General features: G+C 54.9%; 2 protein-coding genes across 9 annotated transcripts; one reads left to right on the plus strand and one right to left on the minus strand.

Annotated features, from left to right (window-relative positions):
* Positions 1-1,008: 1,008 nt before the first annotated feature.
* BBLN (bublin coiled coil protein) lies at positions 1,009-4,508 on the plus strand. Its single transcript, XM_040225234.1, has 2 exons — positions 1,009-1,241; positions 4,029-4,508. Exons 1-2 carry the CDS (start codon positions 1,163-1,165, stop codon positions 4,199-4,201), a joined length of 252 nt encoding a protein of 83 aa, XP_040081168.1. The 5' UTR covers positions 1,009-1,162; the 3' UTR covers positions 4,202-4,508.
* Positions 2,034-23,495, minus strand: CIZ1 (CDKN1A interacting zinc finger protein 1). Of its 8 annotated transcripts, none has more exons than XM_040225163.1 (17): positions 23,403-23,486; positions 22,352-22,463; positions 22,007-22,122; positions 20,471-20,542; positions 18,257-18,486; positions 15,950-16,043; positions 15,635-15,767; positions 14,523-15,127; positions 14,157-14,278; positions 12,941-13,138; positions 12,068-12,192; positions 9,503-9,590; positions 8,897-9,010; positions 8,551-8,700; positions 6,524-6,593; positions 6,196-6,317; positions 2,034-4,624 (listed from the first exon to the last, which is right to left on the minus strand). In XM_040225163.1, the coding sequence occupies exons 2-17, from the start codon at positions 22,456-22,458 to the stop codon at positions 4,289-4,291; spliced, it is 2,682 nt and encodes an 893-aa protein (XP_040081097.1). In that variant the 5' UTR covers positions 22,459-22,463; positions 23,403-23,486; the 3' UTR covers positions 2,034-4,288. The 8 variants fall into 8 exon arrangements, with proteins under 8 accessions (XP_040081097.1, XP_040081100.1, XP_040081098.1 ...); XM_040225166.1 differs by having other exon boundaries at positions 15,635-15,743; positions 15,950-16,028; positions 23,280-23,460; XM_040225164.1 differs by having other exon boundaries at positions 15,950-16,028; positions 23,280-23,460.
* Between the last annotated feature and the right edge of the window lie 480 nt (positions 23,496-23,975).

Here is a 23,975-nt window from a genome sequence, read left to right on the forward strand (position 1 = left end):
CAGGATCACACCTGTGGGCCAGCTCAGGAGAGAGAATTTCTGGCTGGATGATTTGGGGCAGGGCTCCCTTTCCAAGCTGGTCAAAAGGGTAAGGTATCATGGCAGCTGGGCAGACCTTATCTCGACACCTTCCTTGACTGACAGCCACAAGCTGCACACTGCTGACCATGACTCTCAGGGAGGCTGTGAATGGATATCGTCCCTATACATTGTTGTTGTTGTTCAGGCGCTCAGTCGTGTCCAACTGCAACCCCATGGACTGCTGCATGCCAGGCTTCCCTGTCCTTCATTTCCTGGAGCTTGCTCAAACTCATATTGATCAAGTCGGTGATACCATCCAACCATCTCGTCTTCTGTCTTCCCCTTCTCCTCCTGCTTTCAATCTTTCCCAGCATCAGGGTCTTTTCCAATGAGCCGACTCTTTGCATCAGGTGGCCCAAGTATTGGAGTTTCGGCTGTCAGCATCAGTCCTTCCAATGAATATTCAAGGTTGATTTCCTTTAGGAGTGACTGGTTTGATCTCCTTGCTGTCCAAGGGACTCTCAAGTCTTCTCCAACACCACAGTTCGAAAGCATCAATTCTTCAGCGCTCAGCCTTTTTTATGGTCCAACTCTCACATCCATATATGACTACTGCAAAAATTATAGGCTGTATACATTGAGGACTTAGAAACGCGTCTCAGATTTCGCCCATGGGGAGGCGCCGGCTAGCTAGGGAAGAGTGGGGGTCCCAGCTGCCCTGCCCTCGTGCCAGGTCGCTCGCCCGACCTGAAGGCCGAGCCTCCACCGCCTAAGTTTCTCCTGGAGGTTGCCCTGGATGGTCCAACTTGGCCGCCAAGACAGGGGCGGGCCTGGGGAAACCGGCCAAAGTGGGCGGACCTCGACTGTGAGGCAGAGTGTGGGCGGGGCTCTTTGGGGGGCGGAGCCTTGCGGTCGGCCGGGGGCGGGGTTCTGGAGGCAGGGCACAGTGGAGGCGGAGCTCCAGCCTCCGGGCTCCGCCTTAGGGGCGGATCCCGGCCGCCCCGGCGCGATCCGCCGCGGCGTTCCACCCTTCCGGCTCGGAGTTCCATTCACCGCCTCCGCCTTCCGCCCCGCGCCGGCTGTCGGCTAGACCATCGCCGCGTTCCATCGTCGCGCGGCCCTTGTGGCGCCCGAGCCCGCAATGTCGGGCCCCAACGGGGACCTGGGCACGCCGGTGGAGGCGGGCGCGGAAGGCGAGGAAGACGGCTTCGGGGAAGCAGGTGACTCGGGGTGGGGTGGGCTGGGCTGGGCTGGGGTGGGGGGAGCTGCTGAAGCTACGTTTGGTTTCTCGGGGATGTCCTCCTGGGAGGGGGAATCGGGGCCGGGAAGAAACTGCAGAGCCCTCCCATCCCCCGCCCCAGGGAGGGTCCGGAGCTGCAGGCGCTTTCCTGAAATTCGGGGCAGCCCTGGAGAACTGTGGTCAGCCGAGCCTGTTTTACAGATGAGGAAACTGAGGCCGCTTCAGGGATCACTATCACTCGCTTTTGGGTGGGGGGTGGATTAAGGCCTGCTTCAGGCACCTCTTTCAGCCCCTGTGGAGATGGGGACTCCTAAGGGGGCGGAGCTGGGCGTGGGCCCTCCTGGGTTAGCACCGGAGGCTATCTGGGTGGGCGTGCTGCCCTGCTGAGTCAGCATCCCTAGCCACCTTTTCTGGTAGTGGTCTGGAGCCCTGGCGAATGTGACTTGCTTACCCAGCATCATGTTGCCTGCACAGCAGTGCTCGGGGGAAGGGGTGGGGGTGGAGGTAGGAGGCTGGGTTAGGAGAGAGAAAGATCAGCTCCCTTCTCAGCTTCTGGAGACTCAGTTTTCCCATCTGTAAAATAAGAATGATGGTTTAGTGTCCCCCTACGTTGAAATGTATCAGGATTCAATGAGAAAACGAATGAATAGTAGGCTCCAAGCATGCAAGAGTTCTGTAAATGGTTAGTCCCTTTAGTGTAATAAAGATTAGTGTATTAACTCAGAGGTCAGGACTTAGTAAATGCGGGGTAAGTATAGACTCTGCTTTTGGCTTTGTTTTGGGTAACAGCTTTATTGAGCGATAATTCACACACTATACAATTAACTCATTTAAATTGTACAGTTCAATGGGTTTTAGGATATTCACAGTTGTGCACCCATCCATCAGGACCACAATAGTTTTAGAACACTTCCTCACTCAAGATCTACATTTTTATTAATAAAGAGGTAAAGTGAATGGGGTAAGCTGTGGGCTGCCGGGTTCCCCCTTCCACTGCTGGTGAAGAGCAGCCAAGTGAGGTGCTGGGAGCTGTGATGGGGCATCCGGAAGGACCTCCCAGGAGTCATGTTGAGTGGAAGTTGGCAGATTGACAGGATTTAGGACATAGAGGAGGAGGGTGTCCTCAACGGAAGGCAAAGACTTGGAACTGAGGGTACCCTTGACACTTAACTCAGACAAAGCCCAGCCCCAGGAGTGGAGACACCCGCCTCCCCCAGCCTCCTCTCCATTTGGGTCTCTTAACCAGAATATGAAATGTTGCTAATAGTGACCATCTACTAAGTGCTTGCTGTGGCCAGACCCTGAGTTCTTAATATATGTATTTGATGTCTCACAATAACCCACTTTGTCCCCTTTTCCCGGAAAAGTGCAGTAACTTGCTGGGATGGAGTGGAACTGGGACTGAAACCCAAGGGGCCCCTGCTCCGCTAGCACCACCAACCAGCTGCAGCATCCTAGGCAGGTCTCTTCCTTCTTGGACCTCAGTTTCCCCATTTGTACCACAAGGGAGTTGGATCTAAGATCCAATAGAGGCTTTCCAGGACTCTGTCCACTGTGAGTTAGGACAACTCTGAGCAATGGGTACCCTTCCCCCATAAGGCAGACACCTTTGTACCCTTATCCCAGACACTCTTTTCTGACACTGGCCATTCCCACACACCGCCAGCCACTTCCCCTTTGTCCCAAGCTGGCAGCTGAGTGTATCTGAGTCATGGGCTGGCTCAGAACTGGGTCCCGCAGTGGGCACAGGCCCAGACCTTGGCTCCTAAGAGACACTGTGTTGCTGAGAGAGGCAGGTCAGAAGTGTCAGTGGAGGAGAGAGTGATGGTTTCTGATGGAGACCAGGGAAGGCTTCTTGGAAGAATAGGCATTTGGAGCTGGTCCTTGAATGGCTGTTGTGGTTGAAGCATTCAGGGTGGCAGGGTCAGTTGAGAAAAGGCAGAAGGCTGGAAAGTCAGGCTCCATTCATTCATCCATTCATTCAACAAACGCTCACTGTGTGACAGTGAGGGCCCTGGGGGACGGCAGTGGACACAAGCCCCCTCTCGCAGAGCACTCTCTACAGGCTGGGGGAGACAGACTGGCACCCGATCACAGCAGTCGAGCCAGAGGTGAAGGCCACGAAGCTGTGAGAGCAAAGGGTCAGGAATAGAGGCCTGACCCAGCCTGGGGTGACAGCCGCGCTGACACTTGAAGGATGGGTGGGGCTCCTCCAGGAGAAGAGGAGGGAAGGAAGACAGCACATTCCAGGCAGAGGCCACAGCAGGTTCAAGGGGCCTGAGGTGGGCAAAGGCAGGAGTGAGAGAAGGGAGCAGGCAGGGGAGGCGGGGTGAGAGAAGGGAGCAGGGCCTGGGAGGCTGCCAGGAGCCCTGTTCTGAGGGCAGGGGGGCCAGGCAGGGCTAGAGAGTAGGGTCTGCCTGGGGACAGAGGCCTGCATTGCCCGACTCAGGCGCATGGGCTCTGGCCTCTAGGCAGTTGATACAGGAAGTAGAGAGACTCGGGACCTGGCAGGATTTCCCAGGCTGGACACTGACCTCCCTATGACCACCCTAACCCTAGAAAAAGACGGCACACTAAGCTATTTCTCCAATGCCTTTCTTCTTTGAATATACACCCGTTTTCCAGATGGTGACAGTGAGGCTCAAGAAGGAATAGGGACTTGCCTGAAGCCCTTTTAGAGACAGGCTGGCACATGGTGGTGGTGGGGAGGGTGCCTGTGAGCCCTGAGGAAATATGGGACCTTGACTGTCTTTACCCTTCCTTCCAGAATACGCCGCTATCAACTCCATGTTGGACCAGATCAACTCCTGTCTGGACCACCTGGAGGAGAAGAATGACCACCTCCATGCCCGCCTCCAGGAACTGCTTGAGTCCAACCGGCAGACGCGCCTTGAGTTCCAGCAGCAGCTTGGGGAGACCCCCAGCGATGCCAGCCCCTAGGCTCTGGGAGCCCCCAGCCAGGCCCCAACCCTGCCTTGGTGGGTCAGGCTCTGGCCCGAACACTCACCACCTGGCTTAGATATCTTCTCAAGGGCTGGCCGACAGATCTCCTGGGGGTTCTGCCTGCCTAGGCCACCTTTCTGGTACTTCCTTTGGTGTGCCTAGGCCAGCCCCCACCTCCCAGCATCCCCTCTTGGAGCCAGGTGTGGGCCAGTGGCTCACCCACCATGCCTGCCTGCCCAACTCCTGGATGCTCCCCACTCTGCCCAGGCCTTGAGTGTCCACATTAAACGGGTCTCCAACACCACTGCACTTCCTCTCTCTCTTCTGTATCCTGGGATGAGGACCCCAGTGGCTGCCAGAGGTGAACAGGGCAGTGGAGGCATTGATCACATGGGTGGGGTTCTTGGCCTTCTTGTATTTCTGGGCACAGAGGTGCAGGTGAGGTCAGGGCTTCCTCCCAACTGGATATGCTCCTGGCCATGCTCCTGGCCAGAGGTTGCTGCCCCAGGCCAGCTGAGATAGCATCGGCCTGGGTGATGTGCTCAGCTTCTCTGGGCTCTAGGGCCTTTCACCAAGACAACCAACACCAAGACATGCTGTGCAGCCTTGGGTTTTGCCTCTGGCTCTTGACCCTCAGTCTTGGTCCTCAGTCTCCCCATCTGGCCAGTCACAGGGCTGGGCTGGTTGTCTGTCTCTAAGGGTCCTTCCAGATGGGGAAGTAGAACTAAAGAGCTTGCTCAGCCAGGACCCGACTCACTGATGATTCATCATAGGGTCTCCGAACAAGAAGGGTGGTGCCTTCGCTGATGAACATGAACTTGGAGCCAGAGGGCCTGAGCAGTGAGGACCCCCCACTCCCATACCAACTTTAGTAAGGTCCAGCTGGAGAGAGGCCAGGATGGGGGTCCAGAGCTCAGGCTTGGGGTCAAATCCTGGCCTGTCACCAGATCTATGACCTTCCGCAGAAACTGAACCTTGCTAGGCCTCAGTTTCTTCATCTGTAAATTGGGTATAACAATAAGACTTCCCTCCTTGGGACACTGTGAACATTAAATGAGATCTTACTTGAAGGTAGTACTTTCCAAGCTTGGGTACATGCTTAAGAGAGAAACTGAGCCTCAGGAGGTGAAACACCTCATAATCCCAGAGTCCCTGGTGAGGGACCCTGTCTTCAGATTTCCAGTTGTGCCTCCTCACTACCTGCAGAGGCTGGGTGCCAGCTGGGGGCCCCCCTCTTCCCCTATCCATGCAGACAGAAGTGCTGGTGGAGACTATACAAGCCAAACTACCTTCCTTTATTGGATTTTCAGTAAAAATACCAACCATGTCACACTCTCCACACAGACTCCTAAAAAGCATAGCCGATTGGGACTGAGATGGGGCAGGCATGGGGTGCTTCCTCCATCAGGTTCTGAGGCGTCTGGAGCGCCGGCGCAGTGGGGGCCGAGGGGGTGCGGGCGTCACCTTGCTGGGGTTTTTGGCTGTGTCCTGGGTGCTGGGCTGGCTGGGTGCACGGCCGCCAGAGGTAAACAGAGCCGTCAGGGCGTTCCGGGCATTGATGGCACACCGGCGGCTCACGGGCCTGGTGGTGGGGCTGGGTTTCTTGGCCTTCTTGTACTTCTAGACACAGAGAGTGCAGGTGAGGTCCGGGCTTCCTCCCCACCTGGTGTGCTCCTGGCCATGGCTGTTTCCCTGGCCCCGCTGAGACAATGTTGGACATGCTGTGTGACCCTGTGTGACATGCTCAGCCTCTCTGGGCAGACCTCTAGTGCTAATCCTCTGGCCCTCAGCACCACCCGCTCCAGAACAACTGCAAAAAGACCTTGGCCCCAGCCTGGTTCGGATTCCCTTTGTGGGTAGAGCCTCTCGTAGGGGGCTGTGCCAGGGGCTGACGCCAAGCCTATGAGGGAGGTGGCCACCGGCTCTTCCCATCAGCTCAGACAGTCTGACCCCCCTGGGCAGGGCAGAGCGGGACGGGAGGCCAGACTCACCTGCAGGTTCTCAAAGTGGGCCAAGGACTTGCAGTGGGAGAGCTGCACCCCAGAGTTGCTGTGGTAGAACTTGTGGCAGACACGGCAGACATAGCCCATCACGGGCACCATGAAGTCCACCCCTGAAGCATAGCAGGGTCTAAGCGCTCACATCCCCACGCCAGCCTGGTGCCTGCCCTCCCCACCCCACCTAGGGGCCTATCCTCCCCTAATACCCTCCAGGTGGGGAAAGAGACCAGGACGAGGGGACAGGCTGCCTGGCCAGGATGCTGTGCCTGGGACCCGAGGCCCACCACTCCTGCAGGTGGGGTCAGGGCTGGGGTCTTACCGTATGCGGTGTTGGGGCTATAGGTCTCTGAGCCTTTCCACTCTTCTATGGATATGTCTCTGGATCTCATCTGGAAACACACCAGTGTGGGCCCCGGTTGGTTCTGGCTTCCCTTAGTCTCCTCATAACACAGGCAGGGCCTGGAACCCACCCATGCTCTTCAATGCCAGCCCCTTGATTTCCAGGAGGAGATTATGGGTGGCATCCTCTAAGCCTTTGCTCATGCTGGTCCTGTCCCCCAGAGTGCCCTTCCTGATCTATATTTTCCAGGTGCAGCTCAATCCGTTCCCTCCTCCGGGAAGCCCTCCTGTTCCCACAGTGGCCATAATCCACGCCCAACACATCACATGTGGCATTTCACTGAATCTTCCTAACAACTTTCTGTTGTTCACCCATTTCACATATGAGGAAACTAAGGCCCAGGCTCATTAACTCACTTGTCCAGGGTCACCCAGCTGGTTGATGGAGGAGTATGGTAGTGAACCCTGGTGAACCCCAAGCCCTGGTTAGCCTTTACCATGAGCCCCTGCCAGCTCCTAGAGGCTGCAGAGACCACAGTCTTGGGGGAGGGAGTGGTTTTAAGTGATCACCTGCTCGGCATGAGCCCCTTCCAGACAAGGCCATGCCTAGCAGTGCCCTCCACCACTTACCAGGCAAACAAACACAGCCTCTAAAAATGATGACCACCCCCAAGGCTGTGGCCCTTCCTTAGAGTCTGAGTTGGGACTATTACTTCTAAGCAGAGAAAATCGAGGCTTAGAGAAACCAACGGGCTTGCCCAGGGTCATGCCACTACTGATTTCTGAGCAGCAAAACTGGCATCACCCCAATTTGTTTAGGGGGGGGAGGCCATGCCTGCAACCCTCCATTCACAGCCCCTCTGTGCATGCCCTCTTTGGCTGCCCCCTCACCACCCTGGACTGTGGCTGGCAAGCTCTATGAGGACAGGGGCCAGGCCTTGGTCCCGGGTATTCCTGGTATCCAGGACCAGGGCCTGGCCCAGAACAGGTGCTCCAGAAACACCTGTTAAACTGAAAAGCTCCTCCAGCTCCTCATTCATGGGAGACAGCAGAGCTGATGTATTCTAAGCACAGGCTGTGGAGTCTCGCTTCCTCGCATCCAAATGGGTGAGACTCTGCCAGGAAAGTGCCTGGTTACACGCCTAGCATATAGTAAGCGCTCAACAAATGTTGACTGTGGGGGTTCCCTGGTACCTTAGCAGTTGGAATTCCAGGCATTCACTGCCATGGCTCAGGTTCAATCCCTGCTCAGGGAACTGAGATCCCACAAGCCATGTGGCATGGCAAAAAAAAAAAAAAACAAACAATGTTGAGAGCTTCCCTAGTGGCTCAGTGATAAAAAAAAATCCGCCTGTCAATGCAGGAGACACGGGTTTGATCCCCGGTCCAGGAAGATCCCACATGCCACAGTGCTGAAGCCCCAGCGCTCTAGAGCCCAGGCTCTGCAGCTAGAGAAGCCACTGCAGCGAGGTGCCTGTGCCCGCAACTAGAGTAGCCCCTGCTCGCCACAACCAGAGAAAAAGCCCGTGCGGCAATGCAGACCCAGAGCAGGCAAAAATTAATAAATAACATTATTTTAAAAATTGGGCAATCTGGCAAGCTTTCTCTGTAAAGAACTTGATAATAAGTACTTAAAAAAAAAAAAGTTGACTGCTCTCGCCACCATCATCACCTTTCACTGACTTTCCCGTGTGTACCATGTAGGCCCCCTCTCCGTGTCTCTGCGATGCTATTCTCTTGGCCTAGGATGGCTTTCTCTTCCGCGACACAAGAAAAAATTTCAGGCAGGCTTTCAAGACCTTGCGTATTTCACCTGCCACCCTACCATCGTCATGATACAGACTTACACATTGTCATATTGGAGATAGTTCTTAATAATACTAGATTGTGGCATGTCTTTGTGCTTGCAAATACCAGCACAGCGCCTCCTGGCCCCTGGGAGGTGGGGGGAGGTCTCTCCTGGTCTGGGAGTCCAGCCTCCTTTCCACGCCCCCTCTCCCCAAGCACCTGCTTGTGGAATTCCTCCTCAACCTCGATCTCTTCTTCCTCCTCGTCATCCTCCTCCTCCTCTTCATCGCCTTCAAAGCAGCCCACAGCGTCCACTGTGATGAAGAGGTCCTCGTCTTGGCTGGCTATATCCTTCTCCAGTGTCTTCAGCTTCCCGGGGTGGGTAAGGGCTCAGGTCAGCTCTGGGCAGCCACAGTGCGACACCCCAACCACCTCACACCCCAGAGAGCTCCAATCCCTCCGGCCCTGCTGTGGATTTGGACTGGGATACACCTCAGCTTGCTGTGTGGCCTTGCCCAGGCTCTGCGCCGCTCTGGGCCCTGTCCTCTGAGGGAGCTGGGGTTACCTCCTTGGCTTTGTCCTTATGGCCCTGGGACTTCACGTGCTCCACAAACTTGCGGGGGGTCTTGAAGGAGCGGTTGCAAATGGTGCAGAAAGGTCGCAGGGATTGTTTGGCGAGCTGAGGAATGGAAGGCAGGCCCAGTGGGCAGTGGGGGCGGGCAGCGCCCCCAGGTGCAGCTGGGCAGGGCCCAGCAAGATGCCACCTCCCACCTGCAGGCCTCAGGTGTGCTACCTCCAGTCTCAGGGTTAGGGTTAGGGTTAGGCCACTCTGCAATCAGCAGACGGTGCTCCATGGAACACAGGCAAACACAAGATGGGATGGCGATGGTAACAGAGAGACAGGACAGTCAGAAGACTGGGAGGGCAGACACCAGAGGACCCCATGAGCCCCGAGGCTGACTTCGGGGTGAGATGGTGCCTCGCCCACACTGGACAGATGGGGAAACTGAAGCCCAGAGAGGAAACGTGACTGACTCATCACGAGCTACAGCCATGCAGGGACAAAGACTGACATTCACTTCCCGCTTCCAACCTGGGCTCCCTGCTCCCCAGCCCTGGGCCTGGAGGCTGCACACGGGGTGCCTTTGCAGCCAGCGGGGGGGCCCGGTACCTTGTGGCCCTGCGTCCTGCGGTGCTGGATCAGGTCCCCCATGTAGTAGAGCTGGCAGGTGTTGCACCAGCGCCTGGGTGGCGGCTCTCTGATGACAATCAAAGCAAGTACAGTGTGACATTGCATTCTTGCTGGAAAGACAGCTGCTCTTCCGAACGCTCCATAAATGGAATGCAAGTCCAACAGAATCGTTTTTTTTTTTTTTTGAAACTTAACAAATGGCTTCTAGGGTTTGTCTAGAAGAATGCTTAAGAATAAGAGAGAAAACTTGAGGGGAGGGATGAGATTTAGAAGCACTGGGGACACCAGGAAGCCACCAGGACAGGTGACAGAGCTGAAAATATCTGGCCTTGAGAACTCCTCTTTATCCTTCAGTTTGGACCGCCTGTCTTTCCCAGAGCTTGTCTGAGCCCTTCCCCAATTCCAGGACCTGTCTCCATGCCTGTTAAGTCAGGCCCCGCTCTGGGACCCCCAAAGTCCCACTGCCATAGCATTGTCCACAGTGGAGTGGGAGGACCTGATTCCCTCTCTGCCCTCACTGGACTGTGAGTTCTGGGAGGCCAGGACCTCACCCCAGCATCCCTGGGGTATGGCAGGGGATCAGTCCAGAGCTTCTGACTGTGAGGAAAGGACAGACAGCCCAAAGGAGGGACTGCCGCATTCTGGGCGGGGCCGAGTCAGGATCCAGCGGTGTCAGGACACAGTGTAGCGAACCTTCTCCACCTGAAGCTTGTTTACAGCTTGGGCTACAGCCCCGCATTCTGCCACAAGATCTATTTTTATATAGTCAAACTCATTCTGCAAATGCAATTTTGGATCCTGTTTGGTCCTGACATTGCATCACGCATATGTTTCCACACTGTCAGCAATTCCCTGCCGTTGTCCTATATATTATTAGTTCTCCCACCAAGTGGAAGAACTGATCTAAGTCCCTAGTTTGGGATATTTTAGATCATTTCCAAGTAAATTTTTTCACCACTGCATGAACTCTGCAAGGAACATCTCTGTGTCACCTTTCTCCTGGTTTTATGCTAATTTGGCCCAAGTGGAACTCCTAGGTCAGCAAGCCAGGGGAGGCTTAAGGGTGGAGAACATCCTACAAAGCTACAGGGAAGTTCCTCGAACTGAGAACCAGCTAACAGAGACACAGCCTTTGGAGAGAGCTCCCCGTCACTCAGGGAATGCAAGCAGAGGCCACCCAAGGGCCCTTCCTGTCCCCTCACCCCACCCAGGGAGCTGCAAGCTGTGACTCTCTGTAAATCCTCATGGCGGAGCCCCTGACCACTGACTCAGGGCCTATCCGACCAGGGAAAGGATCTGATTTGGCCTCCACAGGACTTGTTTCTTATTTTTTTAAGTTTTTTTTTTTTTTGGATGTGGATCATTTCTAAAGTCTTTGTTAAATTTGTTACAATACTTCTTCTGTTTTATGTTTTGGTTTTTTGGCCACAAAGCATAGGGGATCTTAGTTCCCCAACCAGGGATTGAACCCACACCCTCTGCATTGGGAGGTGAAATCTTATCCACTGGACAACCAGGGAAGTCTGCTGTTCTGGTTTTAATTCTGAACTAGCTGTTAACATTATGAATTTGGGAGATTCACATACAAATTGGTTTCTAGATGCTTCTGACAAACTAGGAAATCTGGAGCTGAGTGGCAGCTGTTTGGTGAGACAGAGCCCATGTCCCCTAGGGTGGGCGGAGCCACTGCCAGCCTATTCCCTCACTGCTGACGCCTCCCAGCTCCTGCAGGCCTCAGTGGTTGCCCGCTGAGCATCCCAGGAGCCAATCCCAGACTCCGGAGGGCTGACATTTCTAATGGAGCAAGCCCCCATGACTAAGAAAGGAGGAAACCCAGGTAAGTTCTAATCTCAGGCCATGAGATGAGCAGGTCCTGCCTGACCATCAGGCCCTGTGGTTGCAGGCAGCACATATGCCAGGGGAGTAGGGGGGGTAGTCTGTGCCACAACCCAATTCCCTCCCACATAGGGGGTCAAACTGTTCCTGCCTGGATGGAGCCTTAAGAGACTGTCTAGCGGCTTCCCTGCTGGCCCAGGGGTTAAGAATCCACCTGCCAATACAGGGGACACAGGTTCAATCTCTGATCCAGGAACTAAGATCCCACAGGCCATGGAGCAACCAAGCCCACGAGCCACAACTACTGAAGCTGGCATGCTCTAGGGAATCTGTGCTCTGCAGTTTGAGAAGCCACCGCAACAAGAAGCCTGTACTCCACAACTAGAGAGTAGCCCCACTTGGTGCAATTAGAGAAAGCCTGTACGCAGCAACAAAGACCTAGCACAGCCAAAAATAAACAAAATTTTTCTATAAAAACACAGAGGCTGTCTAGTTCATGAGTTCCTGCCTTCCACCCCTCATCAGGCCATTTTACAGATAAGGAAAACGGAGGGCCAAGGCCACACAGTTAGTGAAGAAGTACTCGAGAGACGGAAATCTTAATCCCTTAAGACCTTGTGGATGGTAGATCAGGGACCCCCTCCACCTGGGCTGGGGAGACCACCTCCCCCCCTCCACAGTCCAGAGCCTCTGGGAGCCCCCACTCACTCGTCCTCTCTCTCCAGGACGTCCCGGGACACAGGCAGCAGGGACAGCAGGTAGGCTTGGCTCACGTGCTGGATCTCGCCGAGCCGCTGCTGGTGCTGGGCTCCCGACATGTGCTCCTGGAACTCCTGCAGCAGACGGGAGCGAGGAAGGGGCGTGAGGAGTGAGCCCTTGAACACTGGGGCTAGAGGAGGCCTCCAACCTGGGCTTCCTGGCCACCCCACTGCCGCCGGGAGGACCTTTCTCTTACAACCATGTATGAGCCAGAGAAGGATGGTAAACTGAGGCCCAGAGTGAGCACACACCAGCCAGAGCCTCTGCTCCCGCTGGAGACCAAGAGCACCTCCAAGGTGAGGAGCAGAGTGATCAACTTCCAGGTCCCTGTGGCTCTGCTCAGGCCAGGCACAGAGGGGCAGCGCTAGCAGTAGTGACGTAATCACACCAGTGTGATGCTGTTATTAAGGCTGCACTCGCTCTGGGCCAGCCCAGGGACTCATGACTTCAATGTCAAGTTGCTGAATCCCCAGAACCCCTCTGGGAGGTAGTTTTTCTTTTTATAGAGGTGGGTTCTAAATGTTTCTTCTGACGCATGCAAAAACCGAGGCACCAATGCCTCAGTTTGGAAGGTGGAATTCACCTTCCAAAACCCACATGGCCAGTCAGGGCTGATTTGCACCAGGTCCACCCAACTCTGAAATCCTGCCCCCTTGGCTGGTCCGGAGATGTTTTGTGAACTAAGGTACAGCTGCCGGAGGTGGGGCTTGGGGGCCCAAGTGGACACAGAGGCAGCCCCAGGAAAGGCAGGCTGGGCATCACATACAGACCCCAAACCCTCCACCCGCCCACGAGATCTCCCACGCACCCACTGGAGGGTACCTGCTGGCTACTGCAGCCGGCCTTGCAGATGTAGCAGAAGAACTGAAGGGCCTGCTTAGAGGGCGTGCTGGCCGCCGTAGGGGTGGCAGAGGTAGAGTCGCCGGCCCGGGGCCCGGGTGTGAGGGGTACGGTGCTAAAGGCCCGGCTGTCGCTGCTCTGCAGGATAGTGACCTTCAGGGAGCCCCCGGCCCCCCACACCTGCACGGAGAGCAGGAGCAGAGCTACCACCAGCTGGGCGCTTATGGTTGGTCAGCCTTGTGCTAAACTTCTAGGAGCCCTCCTGACAGTGCATTTTACAGGCAGGAAAACTGAGGCTCTGAGCCTTTAGGTGATCACCCAGGCTCGCTCAGCCAGGCAGCACCACAGTCAGTATTCAAAAACCCAGGTCCCCCTCAGTTCCCTCTGCCTCCTGTGACAGGTGGAGAAACGAAGATGCAAGGAAAGGAAGGGGGCTTGGCCAGTTATACGATAAGGCTCCCCAGGTGGTGCTAGTGGTAAAGAACCCGCTTGCCAATGCAGGAGACATGAGCTGCAGGTTCAGTCCCTGCGTCGGTCGAGAAGATCCCCTGGAGGAGGGCATGGCTACCCACTCCAACATTCTTGTCTGGGGAATCCTATGGACAGAGGAGCCTGGTGGGCTGCAGTCCATGGGGTCACTAAGAGTCAGATACGACTGAGCGACTTCACTTTCACTTTTCACTTTCATGCATTGGAGAAGGAAATGGCAACCCACTCCAGTGTTCTTGCCTGGAGAATTCCAGGGACAGGGGAGCCTGGTGGGCTGCCATCTATGGGGTCACACAGAGTTGGACACGACTGAAGCGCCTTAGCAGCAGTGGCACACAGAGTGGAAGCCAGGACTGGGCCCCGGGCCCCAGACACAGGCTTCCACACCACGCTCTCTCTGTTGGAGCAATGTAACCCATGTGGGGGCTCTGAGCACTCTAGTTTTGGGGTGAGCAAGCTGGAAGGGACCCTTATCACCAAAAGTGCCTCCAGATTGTCAGAGCAAAGGAACATAAAGGCCCACATGAGAGCTGATGAACACTGTCAAACCCAATTTGGTCTGCCCGCAAACCCAGGAGGAGGGCTGCCATCACATTTCACAGGAGGGGAAACACCAGGGGATCCCAGGTGGGGGGGGCGTGGCTGGGGCAGCAGGAAGCCCTCCCACCACTGGGCACACCATGTGGTCCTCATCAGCATCTCTACCCACCCCCAGCATCTCTCTTGCTCTTTTTTCACATTCTGCCACATCCAGGCCACCAGTCAGCTCCTCCTGGCTCTCCTCCATGCTGACCTGGGCACCCCTGGGCTCTGGCGGGGCCTCCTCTGGGCCTGAAATGACAGAGGCATGCTCCATTTCCCACGGTCCGTCTCCCACTGGGGCCCTGAGGGATGTGGGCCTGAGAGCTACTTTCTCTGCCCATGACCAGGACCTTGAAGCCTCCAGTGCACATGGACCAGAACTCTGGATCCAAGCCCAACCCTCAGTCCCAGGGTGGACAGTGCTGGGGGAGGAGTGGGGTCCCAGCAGAGCAAGTCCCATCACTGGGCCAGCTGGGAGTCACCGCTTACTTACCTGCTCTAGCTTCTACTGTATCAGGCAATGTTTCCAGCGCTGTGGAGTGAACCAGAACGGGGGCTTTCTCCAACGCTGGCACCGATGCCTGTGGCTGAGTCTGAGGCCGTCCCTGGGCCGGTTCTGGTGGCTGCACCGGTAAATGAACCAGAGGTTGCTTGGGTGGCTGCTCCAGCGGCTGGAGCCTCGGCTGTGCTTCCGTCTGGACCTGTGGGTATGTCTGCGTCTGTGCCTGCTTCTGTAGCAGTGGCTGCACGTGCCTGGGGGGCTGCGGCTGCGCCTGTCTCCGTGGCTCTGCCCCCTTCTGCAGCTGTCGCTGCACCTGCTGCGGTGCTAAGTGCTCTGGAGAGGTCTGCGTTTGTGCCTGCTTCTGCAGCTTTGGCTGCACCTGGGCATTTGCGGGGCGCGTCTGCGGCTGGGTCTGTGGCTGCACCTCGGCTGTGATCTGCAGGCCCCGGGGCTGAAATTGTGGCTGCACTTGGGCTTCCAGGGACTCAGGCAGTAGCTCGGGTGTCTGTGTCTGCTTGGGTGCCATCATCCGGGTCTGCAGCTGGACCTCTGCCTGCAGCTGCCCTGGGGGCCCCTTCTCTGTGGGCTCCTCTGAGCTGGGAAGGGTCAGAAGATCATATTCATGTCTGCCAACTGGCCCCAGGGGCTCCCAAGAAAGGCCCTGACCTAGGCTCCAGTCCTGGCTCTGCCATGTACAAGCTGGGATCTAGGCAAGCCCCTTTGGCTCTCCAGACCCCAGCTTCCTCTAAGCGAACTGATCACTTGCCCCCACCTCCCACAGCTTACCAGTACATATTCAAGGCCCTGGAAGCCTGCCTACCCGCTGGCCATGCTCTGAGGTTCCAGGAACACATTTTCACCCCTCCACAATGCCCCCCCCCACCTCACTGTGGCCCAGTCACAGTGAAGAAGCCAGAGTCCATTTGGCCAAGGGCCTTCCCAGTTAAGACGCAAAATTAGGTTTGACTTCCCCCCACACCAGAAACCAAGGTCCTTGCCTTGTTCCCTTGAAGGATCTCACCCCACCTACCCCTACCCTTTGCCTTTTCAGGAATGAGGGTATAGAACACCTGGGTACCAGGCAGGTTTTCAGCTTCAGTTACCTCTTTGACTTTTTAGCTGGTGGCTCAGAGGCTTCACAAGACTCAGGCTCAAGCGCTGGAGTGTGTTTCTCCTTAGTGATGTCATCTGGGCACTGGGGAGGTTCTTGGTCTGGGATGGAGGGCAGGTGAGAGACTGCCATGGCAGGTGGAGCACGTTTGAGCTCCCAGTTCCGGGAGGTGGGACCTGGGCTCACAATTCCCCCCGCCCCCTATAAGAGCCCTGCCTCCCAGATCTGCCTCCATGGCTGCCCCCGCACCCACCTCCCCCCAACCCATGTCCCTCCACAGGACCAGCACCTTCCCTCTATCCCTCACCTTCGGGTGTGCCTGTCCTGGCCTCTGCGGCTTCTTCAGACCCCTCTGGGGGGTCTGACTTGTCCTCCACAGGCATCGTCTGAGAAGAAGAATCCTACTTCCTTTCAGAAACCATTTCTGATATCTGCCACCCACCCCAGTAAATGCCCCCTTGCCCAAGAGCGGCTCCAACATGTAGGCTCCAGGGGATGAAGGAGCCTGGCCGCAGAGCTGCCAAGGGAAGACCCTAAACACCCCGGGAATCATGTCCAGGGGTGCCATCTAGCTGCCAGCCTGTTAAGTAAATGCAGGTTTGGGCGACGCAATACTTTCTCCAGGTCCATGATGCTGCCCCGATTCCTTACCCTCTTCACAAAGCAGCCAGAGGGACCCTTCTCAAATGCAGACCTGATCATGCCTCTTGTCTCTTTCAGGCTGAGACCCTGCCATGACTTCCCATAGCCCTGGACTATTCCTTCCTTACCCCAAACCTGAAACTAACTCCCCTCTCGAGGCCCCTGCACAGTCTGGCCCCTACCTCAGGCCTGACCCTCCAGCCTCAGCCCTCATGCTCCATCTCCTCTCTGTGTCCACGCTAGCCTCTCTGCCTCCCCAAAGCCCTGGGTCTTCTCCCAGAGCCTCAAAGGCGCTTCTTGCAGGAAGCCCTCCTAACCCACAGTACAGGTTCTCCAGGGCCTTGGACTTCCTTTTTGCAGCGTTTCCCATAGCCATCATTCATCGGCTGGAGAATTACGTATATTAAGGTCTCATCATCACTACCACCCTCCTCCCAGCCCAGGATCTCCAGGAAAGCTGGGCCAGATGCCTTCTCTGCCCCAGAGAGTCCTCTGCTGGGCCTTAACAGACATCTGCTAAGTGAACACAGTTTCAGATGGCTCCAGGGTACCCCAGGGAGCCCCAGGGGTCCACCTGCCGCTTCCCTCCCTCCTACTAAGCCCAAGGGACCAGTGGTGAGTGGAAACATGCACCACTTGAGGGCTCCATGCCCTTTGGAAACTACCCAGCTCTCACCCTGCATGGCACAGGCACTGGTCTGAGAGTCAGGAGGGCCGGACTCGGTCTGTGCAGCCCAGGACAATCTCCACCCTCCTCTCTGAGCCTCTGTCTTCCCATATGTAAAATGCGGCAAGGAGGTAAACACTAGACAGGACCATGTTTGGACAGGCTCAACTGAAAGGTCAGAGGCTGTGACCCCTCTCTGGAGGGAAATGCCTCACCTCTGGATGTGGGTGGTGTCAGAGCCAGAAAAGGTGGGTGCTGCCCCCTCTCCCAGTTGGGGTGCTCTCAGGAGTGTGGTGTGTGTGAGGAGCTGTCTAGACATCTGGGGACAGGACAGACATAGGGAGCATATTATTTCCTTTGAAAACCTCCCTGGTTCTTCCTGCTCAAGTCAGGGAGAGCTCACTAAAGGCTCAGAAACTTCAGCTGGCAACAGGGTAGAGTTTAGGATTTTATAACACTGTTTTACCCCAATCACTTTTCTTTTACTTCTATGCTTGGGGATTAATTCAGAGTTACTGTTACTGTGTTGCTTTTTAAAAAAATTTCAGATAGTGATTGTTTCTTTTTTAAATAAATGTAACAGAAAAGCAGTGTTCATTTAAAGCTATACTACCCTAGACAGTAGCCAGTAGGTACATGTGCCTGACTTTCAAGCACTGGAATTGCGACAAGCTGAGTTGAGATGTAAGCATAAAATATATACCAATTTTAAAGAATTAGTATTTAAAAAAAAAACCTCAAAAGAATAAAAAATACCTTGTTCATTTTTTATATTGATTACATGTTAAAATGATCATTTTTATTATATTAGGTTAAATGCAATATGTGAGTAAAGTTAATTTTGCCTGTTTCTTTTTACTTTGTTACTGTGATTACCAGAAACTTTTAAATTACATGGGTGGCTCACATTTAATTTCCACTGGGGAGTGCTGATTTAAAGAAAGTTGGTAAAATATACCTACAATGAATACAGTATTATATGTCAATTACACCTCAGTCTTTTCAAAAAGAGAATTGTTAGCAAATAGTATCAGTAAATAATAGAAATGGTAAATAAAAAGGGAATAAATAGTTCGAGTGGTGTTCGGATATAGCAAAAATTACTTTGGGGTTCAGAAATGTTTAAAGTTTTAGAAACACTAGACAAGTCTAACTCTCCCCCCTATCATTTTACTGATAAGGAAACTGAGGCACAGAGAGGGCTAGGATCAGCCCCAAGGCCAGTGTGAGCTGGAGGGGGTGCTGGTGGATCCCCAGATATGTCCTCTCCCATCCACACCTGCTCTGTACCCAGATACCACTCACCTTGCGATTGGGGGTCGTAGAGGAGGAGGTCCGGGCCTGTTTCTGGGGGGTTCGCCCTGAAAGGTTGAGCTGGGAGGGGTTGATGGGGATCCCGACGGGAGGAGGGCCCAGCAGGGACTGCCGAGTGGCCTGAGGAAAGAACTGCTGGAGATTTGGGGTGGCCAGCTGTGGGGGTGTGAGGCTGGGGGGTGTCAGGTTGGGGGTGGCCAGGTTGTAGCCACGGAGGTTACCTGTGGGTGAAAAGAGGGCAGAAGGGGGATTACAACTGTGGTCGGGTGGTAAAGATTAGGGTCAGGGGTCAGTGCCCCCAAGCATCATGGGGGCATCACGGATAACTTCAAAGAGACCCTTCCCACCCAAGGGCAGCCAGAGGGGAAGAGATGAGAACTGAAGGCCCAGTCCCACCTGAAGCACTGGTGGGAGGGGGCTTTCAGGCTGGTTTTCTGCTCCAGCTTGTGAGGGAAGGGGCCCTTCTCCCTCCTCAAATGCCTCCCTCGTCAGTGGCTTGGGCACCTCCAGAAACTCCACTCACCCTCAGGCATGCTTTAGGGTACACTTTCAGGTATATAAAAGATTCAGCACAGCACCCAAAGGGAGAACCAGCAAGATGATTGGTCTCTGGAATAACAAGATAACTCTCCTACCAACACCAGCTACCCATCATCAAAAGTCCCCTGGGGACCTCGCTGGAAGTGCAGGGGCTAAGACTCCACGTTCCCAATGCAGGGGGCCTGGGTTCCATCCCTGCTCAGGGAACTAGATCCCACAGGCCACAACTAAGACCTGGTGCTGCCAAATACATAAATAAATATTTTTTAAAAGGAAGTGTCTTTTGGTGACTGGCACTTGCTAAAAACAGCCTTAGTCACACCACCCAGCCACCATCAGGGTAACTATTATCCTCTCTACTGATGATAAAACAGACACAAAGTGAAGGAGCGGCGTGTCCAGGATCTCCGGGGGCGGCACTGCTGCCCACTCACCGGCTCCCAGGTAGGGCTCTGGGGGTCCTCCTGACTCCCTCTCTCTTCACCCTCCCCCATGTGAGCCAACATCATTTATCTTAACCCTGACTCTTACCCTTCTCCTCAGTCTAGCCTGACTCCCCTTCAGATCTCCACTCCTATGGCCCCTCTTCCTTCCAAAGCCACTTCATCCCACGCGTGAATTTCAGCCACAGTCTTTGTACTGTGATCCTTCTAAAAACCACATTCTGACTTTGCCCCTCCCTCTGCTGAACCCTTCCATAGCTTCCTGGTGCTCAGGAAGGAAGCCCACTCCTCACTCTGCAAAGCCCGGCCTTGCTCCCCTCGACTCCCTCTCCTGCAGTTCTCTCACACACATCCGCTGTGCTGCAGCCACATGCTCCCGGGCATGGGTCTGCCTGCCTCTGGGCCTTTGCACATGCTCTTCCTTCTGCTTGGAGAGTTCTGCCTCTGCATAACCAGCCATCCTTCATTCCTCCCTTTAGGTGATTCTCCTTTGAGAGGGCTTCTCAGACCTTCTCTCTGTCCCTAGAAACCCAGCCCCCCTGTTTCCAGGCGAGCTGCACAATTCCCTTGTCTGCTTCCCATTGTCCATCACTTAACCACCCTGGGAACTCCTTAAGGGCAGGCACTTCATCTGACTCAGAGCACTGGGGAAGTATCTGATCCAATAAAGGACAGTTTAAATCCTTGCCCCAGTGCTGGGATGGGAAACCCAGGGGTTACAGGCATGTATGGGTCAGATGGGCTGGGAGAAACGGTTCAAATGCAGGCTCTACAGTACAAGTTCTGTGACCCTGAGCAAATAAGTTTCCCTGTCTTAGCCTCAGTTCCCTCATATGTAAAATGGGTATAGTAATAGTGCTTGACTCACAATGTTTTATGAGGATTCAGTGAAATATATAAGTGTGCCTGGTATTTACTAAACATTTTGTGAACATTAACTTAAACATATATACACGTATGTGCAGAGAGAACGCCAGCCAGCTCTTAAACAGTGAGATAAAAGATGGCACACTCTAAAAGAGAAATGGACAAAGAACATGGACAAGTCACAAAATGAATTACAAACGTTCAGCAGACACGTAGAAAATGTTCACGCGCACTAAGAAATGTAAACTAAAAGCACTCCAAGAAATGTAAACTAAAGCATTAGTGATATAGCTTTTTTGCCAAGCAAATTAGACTAGATGTATATATACATGTATATTAGAAAAAAGTATAATACCCAGTGTTGCCGTGGGCATGGTGAAACTGGCACTGTCATACGTGGCTGGTGGCATTGCAAACTGGTCCAGTCCTTTGGGAAAGCAATTTGGTAATACTTATCAAGAACCATAAAACACTCATCCTCCCTGACCCAGTCATTCTACTTTTGGGAATCCATTCCAAGAAAATATTCTCAAACATGATATTCACTCCATTATTTAAAGCAGCAAAAAAGAGAAAGGAAAGAAAAAAAAAAAGTAGAAGGAAACAACTGAGAAAGTTTAGGAACAAGAGGGCACACACCTCCAGAGGAATATTAAACAGCTGTTAAAAATAATCTTTATAGAGACTGTCAAATCATACGTAAATGAACATGCCATTCTGCTCAGTGAAAAACAAACAAAATACAACTTTTCATGTATATCAATAATCACAGTCATATATAAAGCCTCAATTCTGTGCCTAAAAAAAATGGGAGGAAATATACCAACACTTTAATGGGTGTTCTTTTTCTTTAGAAGTGAGTCTACATATGATTTGGATTTTCTTGTTCTTTTTAAAACATTTCTTTTGCTCTTTGAAGAGTGTGCCTTTTAAAATGAGAAAGAAGAGTGAAAAAAAATGTAAACATTGTGGGTTTCTGTATGTGGTCTTACCTCTCTATCCATCCCCTATAATTTATAAGCCGGCTCCCAGGATCACCCACACCCATGTGGCCACGGGAGGGCTGAAGAGTGACAACATCACATCTTCTGACCTGGTTGCACACCCTGCCAGGAGGCAGGAGAGCCTGGTATCTCAGAACAAAGCTCTGTAGTAAGACCTCTAGTCAACATCTGGTCCTCAGTTTCATCATCTGTAAAATGGGGCCATGAGTGTATCTCCCCTTAGGGTTGTCAGCAGAGTCAAGAAACTGGATTTGTAAGGGGCTCAGCACAGTGCTCAGCCCTGAAGGACCAGTCAGCATGTCACAGCTACCCTGTGGGAGGGGCTAGGTCTGAAGAAGAGATGGCTCCATGTCTCTGGACCTCTGCCTCCTCCCACAGTGGCTGAAGTACTGGGAGCAGCATTATGGAAAGAAAAGCTGAAAGACTGCTCTCCACGTGGAGAAACCCGGGGGAGGGCACAGGCTTAATGCAGAGGGCTAGAGACACCTACTCAGAGATCCAAGGGCCAGGAGGCCCAGGTCTCCATCTAGCTCAGCCATTGCTGATGCTGTGTGACCCAGGGTGAATGACTTTCCTTCTCTGGACCTCAGTGTCCTCATCTGTCAAACAGGATGCAAAGGAGGGTGGTCAAAATAGATCTTTCCATCCATCATATCCTCTAATCTCTCAATGTCAGCAAAATATGTGCTGAGCAGCGCCCACACAGCTAGCACCACCGCCAAGGGCACGCCTCTGTGATCAGACAGAGCTGCATTCAGCTGAGCAACCTTGGGACTTCCACCTCCCAGAGCCTCAGTGTCCTCATCTGTAAACTGGGATATTGACAGTAGCTCCCTCTCAGAGTTGCTGTGTGGCTTGGATGAGATTCAGTGAGCCCGCAGCCATACCTTGTAACTGCTGCAGAAGCAAAGCTCTCTGCAGCACAGAGCCGTTGAGGAGGGAGGTGGGGCTGGTCCCCTGGAGAGTCAGGAGCTGCTGCTGTGGCTGCTGCTGGGGGAGCCCTCTGTGTGTTAAGAGCAGGGGTCAGAGGGTCATGGGGAGAGGCAGACCCTCCCTCTTTTCTGACCCCCCTCCCCTCCATTCTCTGCCCCTCTCTACTGCAGAGGATCTCCTTGGAGTGGGAACTGATGACCTCCAGGGCTCAGACAGGGCTGCCCCTGGGCGAAAGGGCTGGAAGGGGGCAACTCCAAGGCACGGGCCAGAGTCACCCAGCCCTCCAACGGGGAGCTCACCTGCTGACGGTCATGGGCAGTGGGGCCTGCGGTGGGGACTGCTGGAGCAGCTGCTGAAGCTGCAGCAACTGCTGCTGTTGCTGGAGCTGCTGCTGCTGGTTGAACATGGTGGCTGCGAGAAGGGAGGGAGTCAGGTCTGATGGATCCCGGTCGCCCAGCTCCAGCCCGCGGCCCTCGGGCGCTGCAGACTGAGCTACACGGCTACCCTCCGGGTCAGTCCTAGACCGCGCCACGCGTGCGCCCCGAACCTTCAATACTCCCCCAATCCCACCCGCCGCGAGGTTTAACCACCCTCCCTCCAAAGTGAAGTGAAAAGTGAAGTCGCTCAGTCGTGCCCGACTCTTTACGACCCCATGGACTGTAGCCTACCAGGCTCCTTTGTCCATGGGATTTTCCAAGCAATAGTACTGGAGTAGATTTCCATTTCCTTCTCCAGGAGATCTTCCCGACCCAGGGATCGAACCCAGGTCTCCCGCATTGTAGACAGACGCTTTACCGTCTAAGCCACCAGGGAAGTCCCACCTTCCCGCCAACTGCCTCCAAATCTTCCAACAGTTCCTCCTCCAAACGCCCAATCCCGCCCTCCGTCTCCATTCTCCGCTCCGGTCCCTCCAGGAGCGGCGCCTGACACTGATACACCTCCCACCCCACCCTTCGGCCTTTCTTTAGGCCAATCACGTGCAGAACAAGCCAAGCCTCGTGCCATTCACACCCCTCTGATGCTCCCACCCCGTCCCGACTGCGCGTGTTCTGTCAATAACATCACCCCACCCCCACCCTGCTGCCACCTTTGACTGTCTTCCGCGAACAAAGTAGGAGGAAGGCTTCCCTCCACTCTAACCCAACCGCCGCCACCCCCACCCCCCATTCCACCAGCCCCTTCCTCTACGGACAGATCCAGCATCACATCCAAATGCGGTGTCCCCACCTGCCCACGAAGCCCGCAGTCTCCATCCGAGTGGCCTCCGGGTCCTCGGCCGTCCCCCCGAACAGTGCCCGAACCGCGCACTTCGTCCCCGCCCCGGGAACCTCACTGCCAACCTCCCCTCACCCGCTCTGCCCTCTCGTAGCCCTCACCGGCGGGGCGGGCTGGGCCGGGCCGGGCAGCTCCGGCTCGCGGCTCCGCGGGTCCCCGTGCCTCCCCGCGGCTCCGCCCCGGCCTATCCACTCGGAGGGTCGGTCTGCGGGCCGGGCCCGGGCAGCGCCCCCTGGAGGACGGGAGGTCCAGGTCACGCTGCGGGGACGGCGGTGCGCTGTGGGGGTTGGGGGCGGGGGGAGGTGGCTCACCCGGCAACGCGGCCGGTGGCTGGAGTGGTTCCCGGCTGCGAGCCGGCGCGGGGCACCGAGCAGACCCTCCGCCCCGCATCCTCCGCATCAGGAAGGGACGGCTCTGAGCCCCAGGTCCGTCTGTCGCCCAGAAGAGGGGTCTGTCGTCTGGGGGGGACTTAGCGGGGGGCTTTGAGGAGGACTGTCCCCAACCGACTTTCCCGAGGACCCCACTGTCCCGCGATCCCGGGGCCCCCGCGTGGGGCTGAGGGTGGGAGGGGGTGAGGAGCCGTCCGCTGTACATTCGGGGACCGAGACCCAGCGAGGGGACGCCCGGCACAAGAATTTGCCCTAGAAG

Source organism: Oryx dammah, unplaced genomic scaffold (genome assembly GCF_014754425.2).
Source record: "Oryx dammah isolate SB20612 unplaced genomic scaffold, SCBI_Odam_1.1 HiC_scaffold_25, whole genome shotgun sequence".
Classification (NCBI taxonomy): Eukaryota; Metazoa; Chordata; class Mammalia; order Artiodactyla; family Bovidae; genus Oryx; species Oryx dammah.

What these genes read in the sequence shown, in the direction of transcription:
- BBLN (XM_040225234.1), top strand. Translation starts at nt 1,163, where the DNA reads ATGTCGGGCCCCAACGGGGACCTGGGCACGCCGGTGGAGGCGGGCGCG. An exon ending in AGACGGCTTCGGGGAAGCAG is followed by an intron (nt 1,242 to 4,028) that starts GTGACTCGGGGT and finishes CCTTCCTTCCAG; the next exon opens with AATACGCCGCTATCAACTCC.
- CIZ1 (XM_040225163.1), bottom strand. Translation starts at nt 22,458, where the DNA reads ATGTTCAACCAGCAGCAGCAGCTCCAGCAACAGCAGCAGTTGCTGCAG. An exon ending in CATGCCCACGGCAACACTGG is followed by an intron (nt 18,487 to 20,470) that starts GTATTATACTTT and finishes TTTCACCCACAG; the next exon opens with GTAACCTCCGTGGCTACAAC. An exon ending in GTCCTGGAGAGAGAGGACGA is followed by an intron (nt 9,591 to 12,067) that starts GTGAGTGGGGGC and finishes GATTGTCATCAG; the next exon opens with AGAGCCGCCACCCAGGCGCT.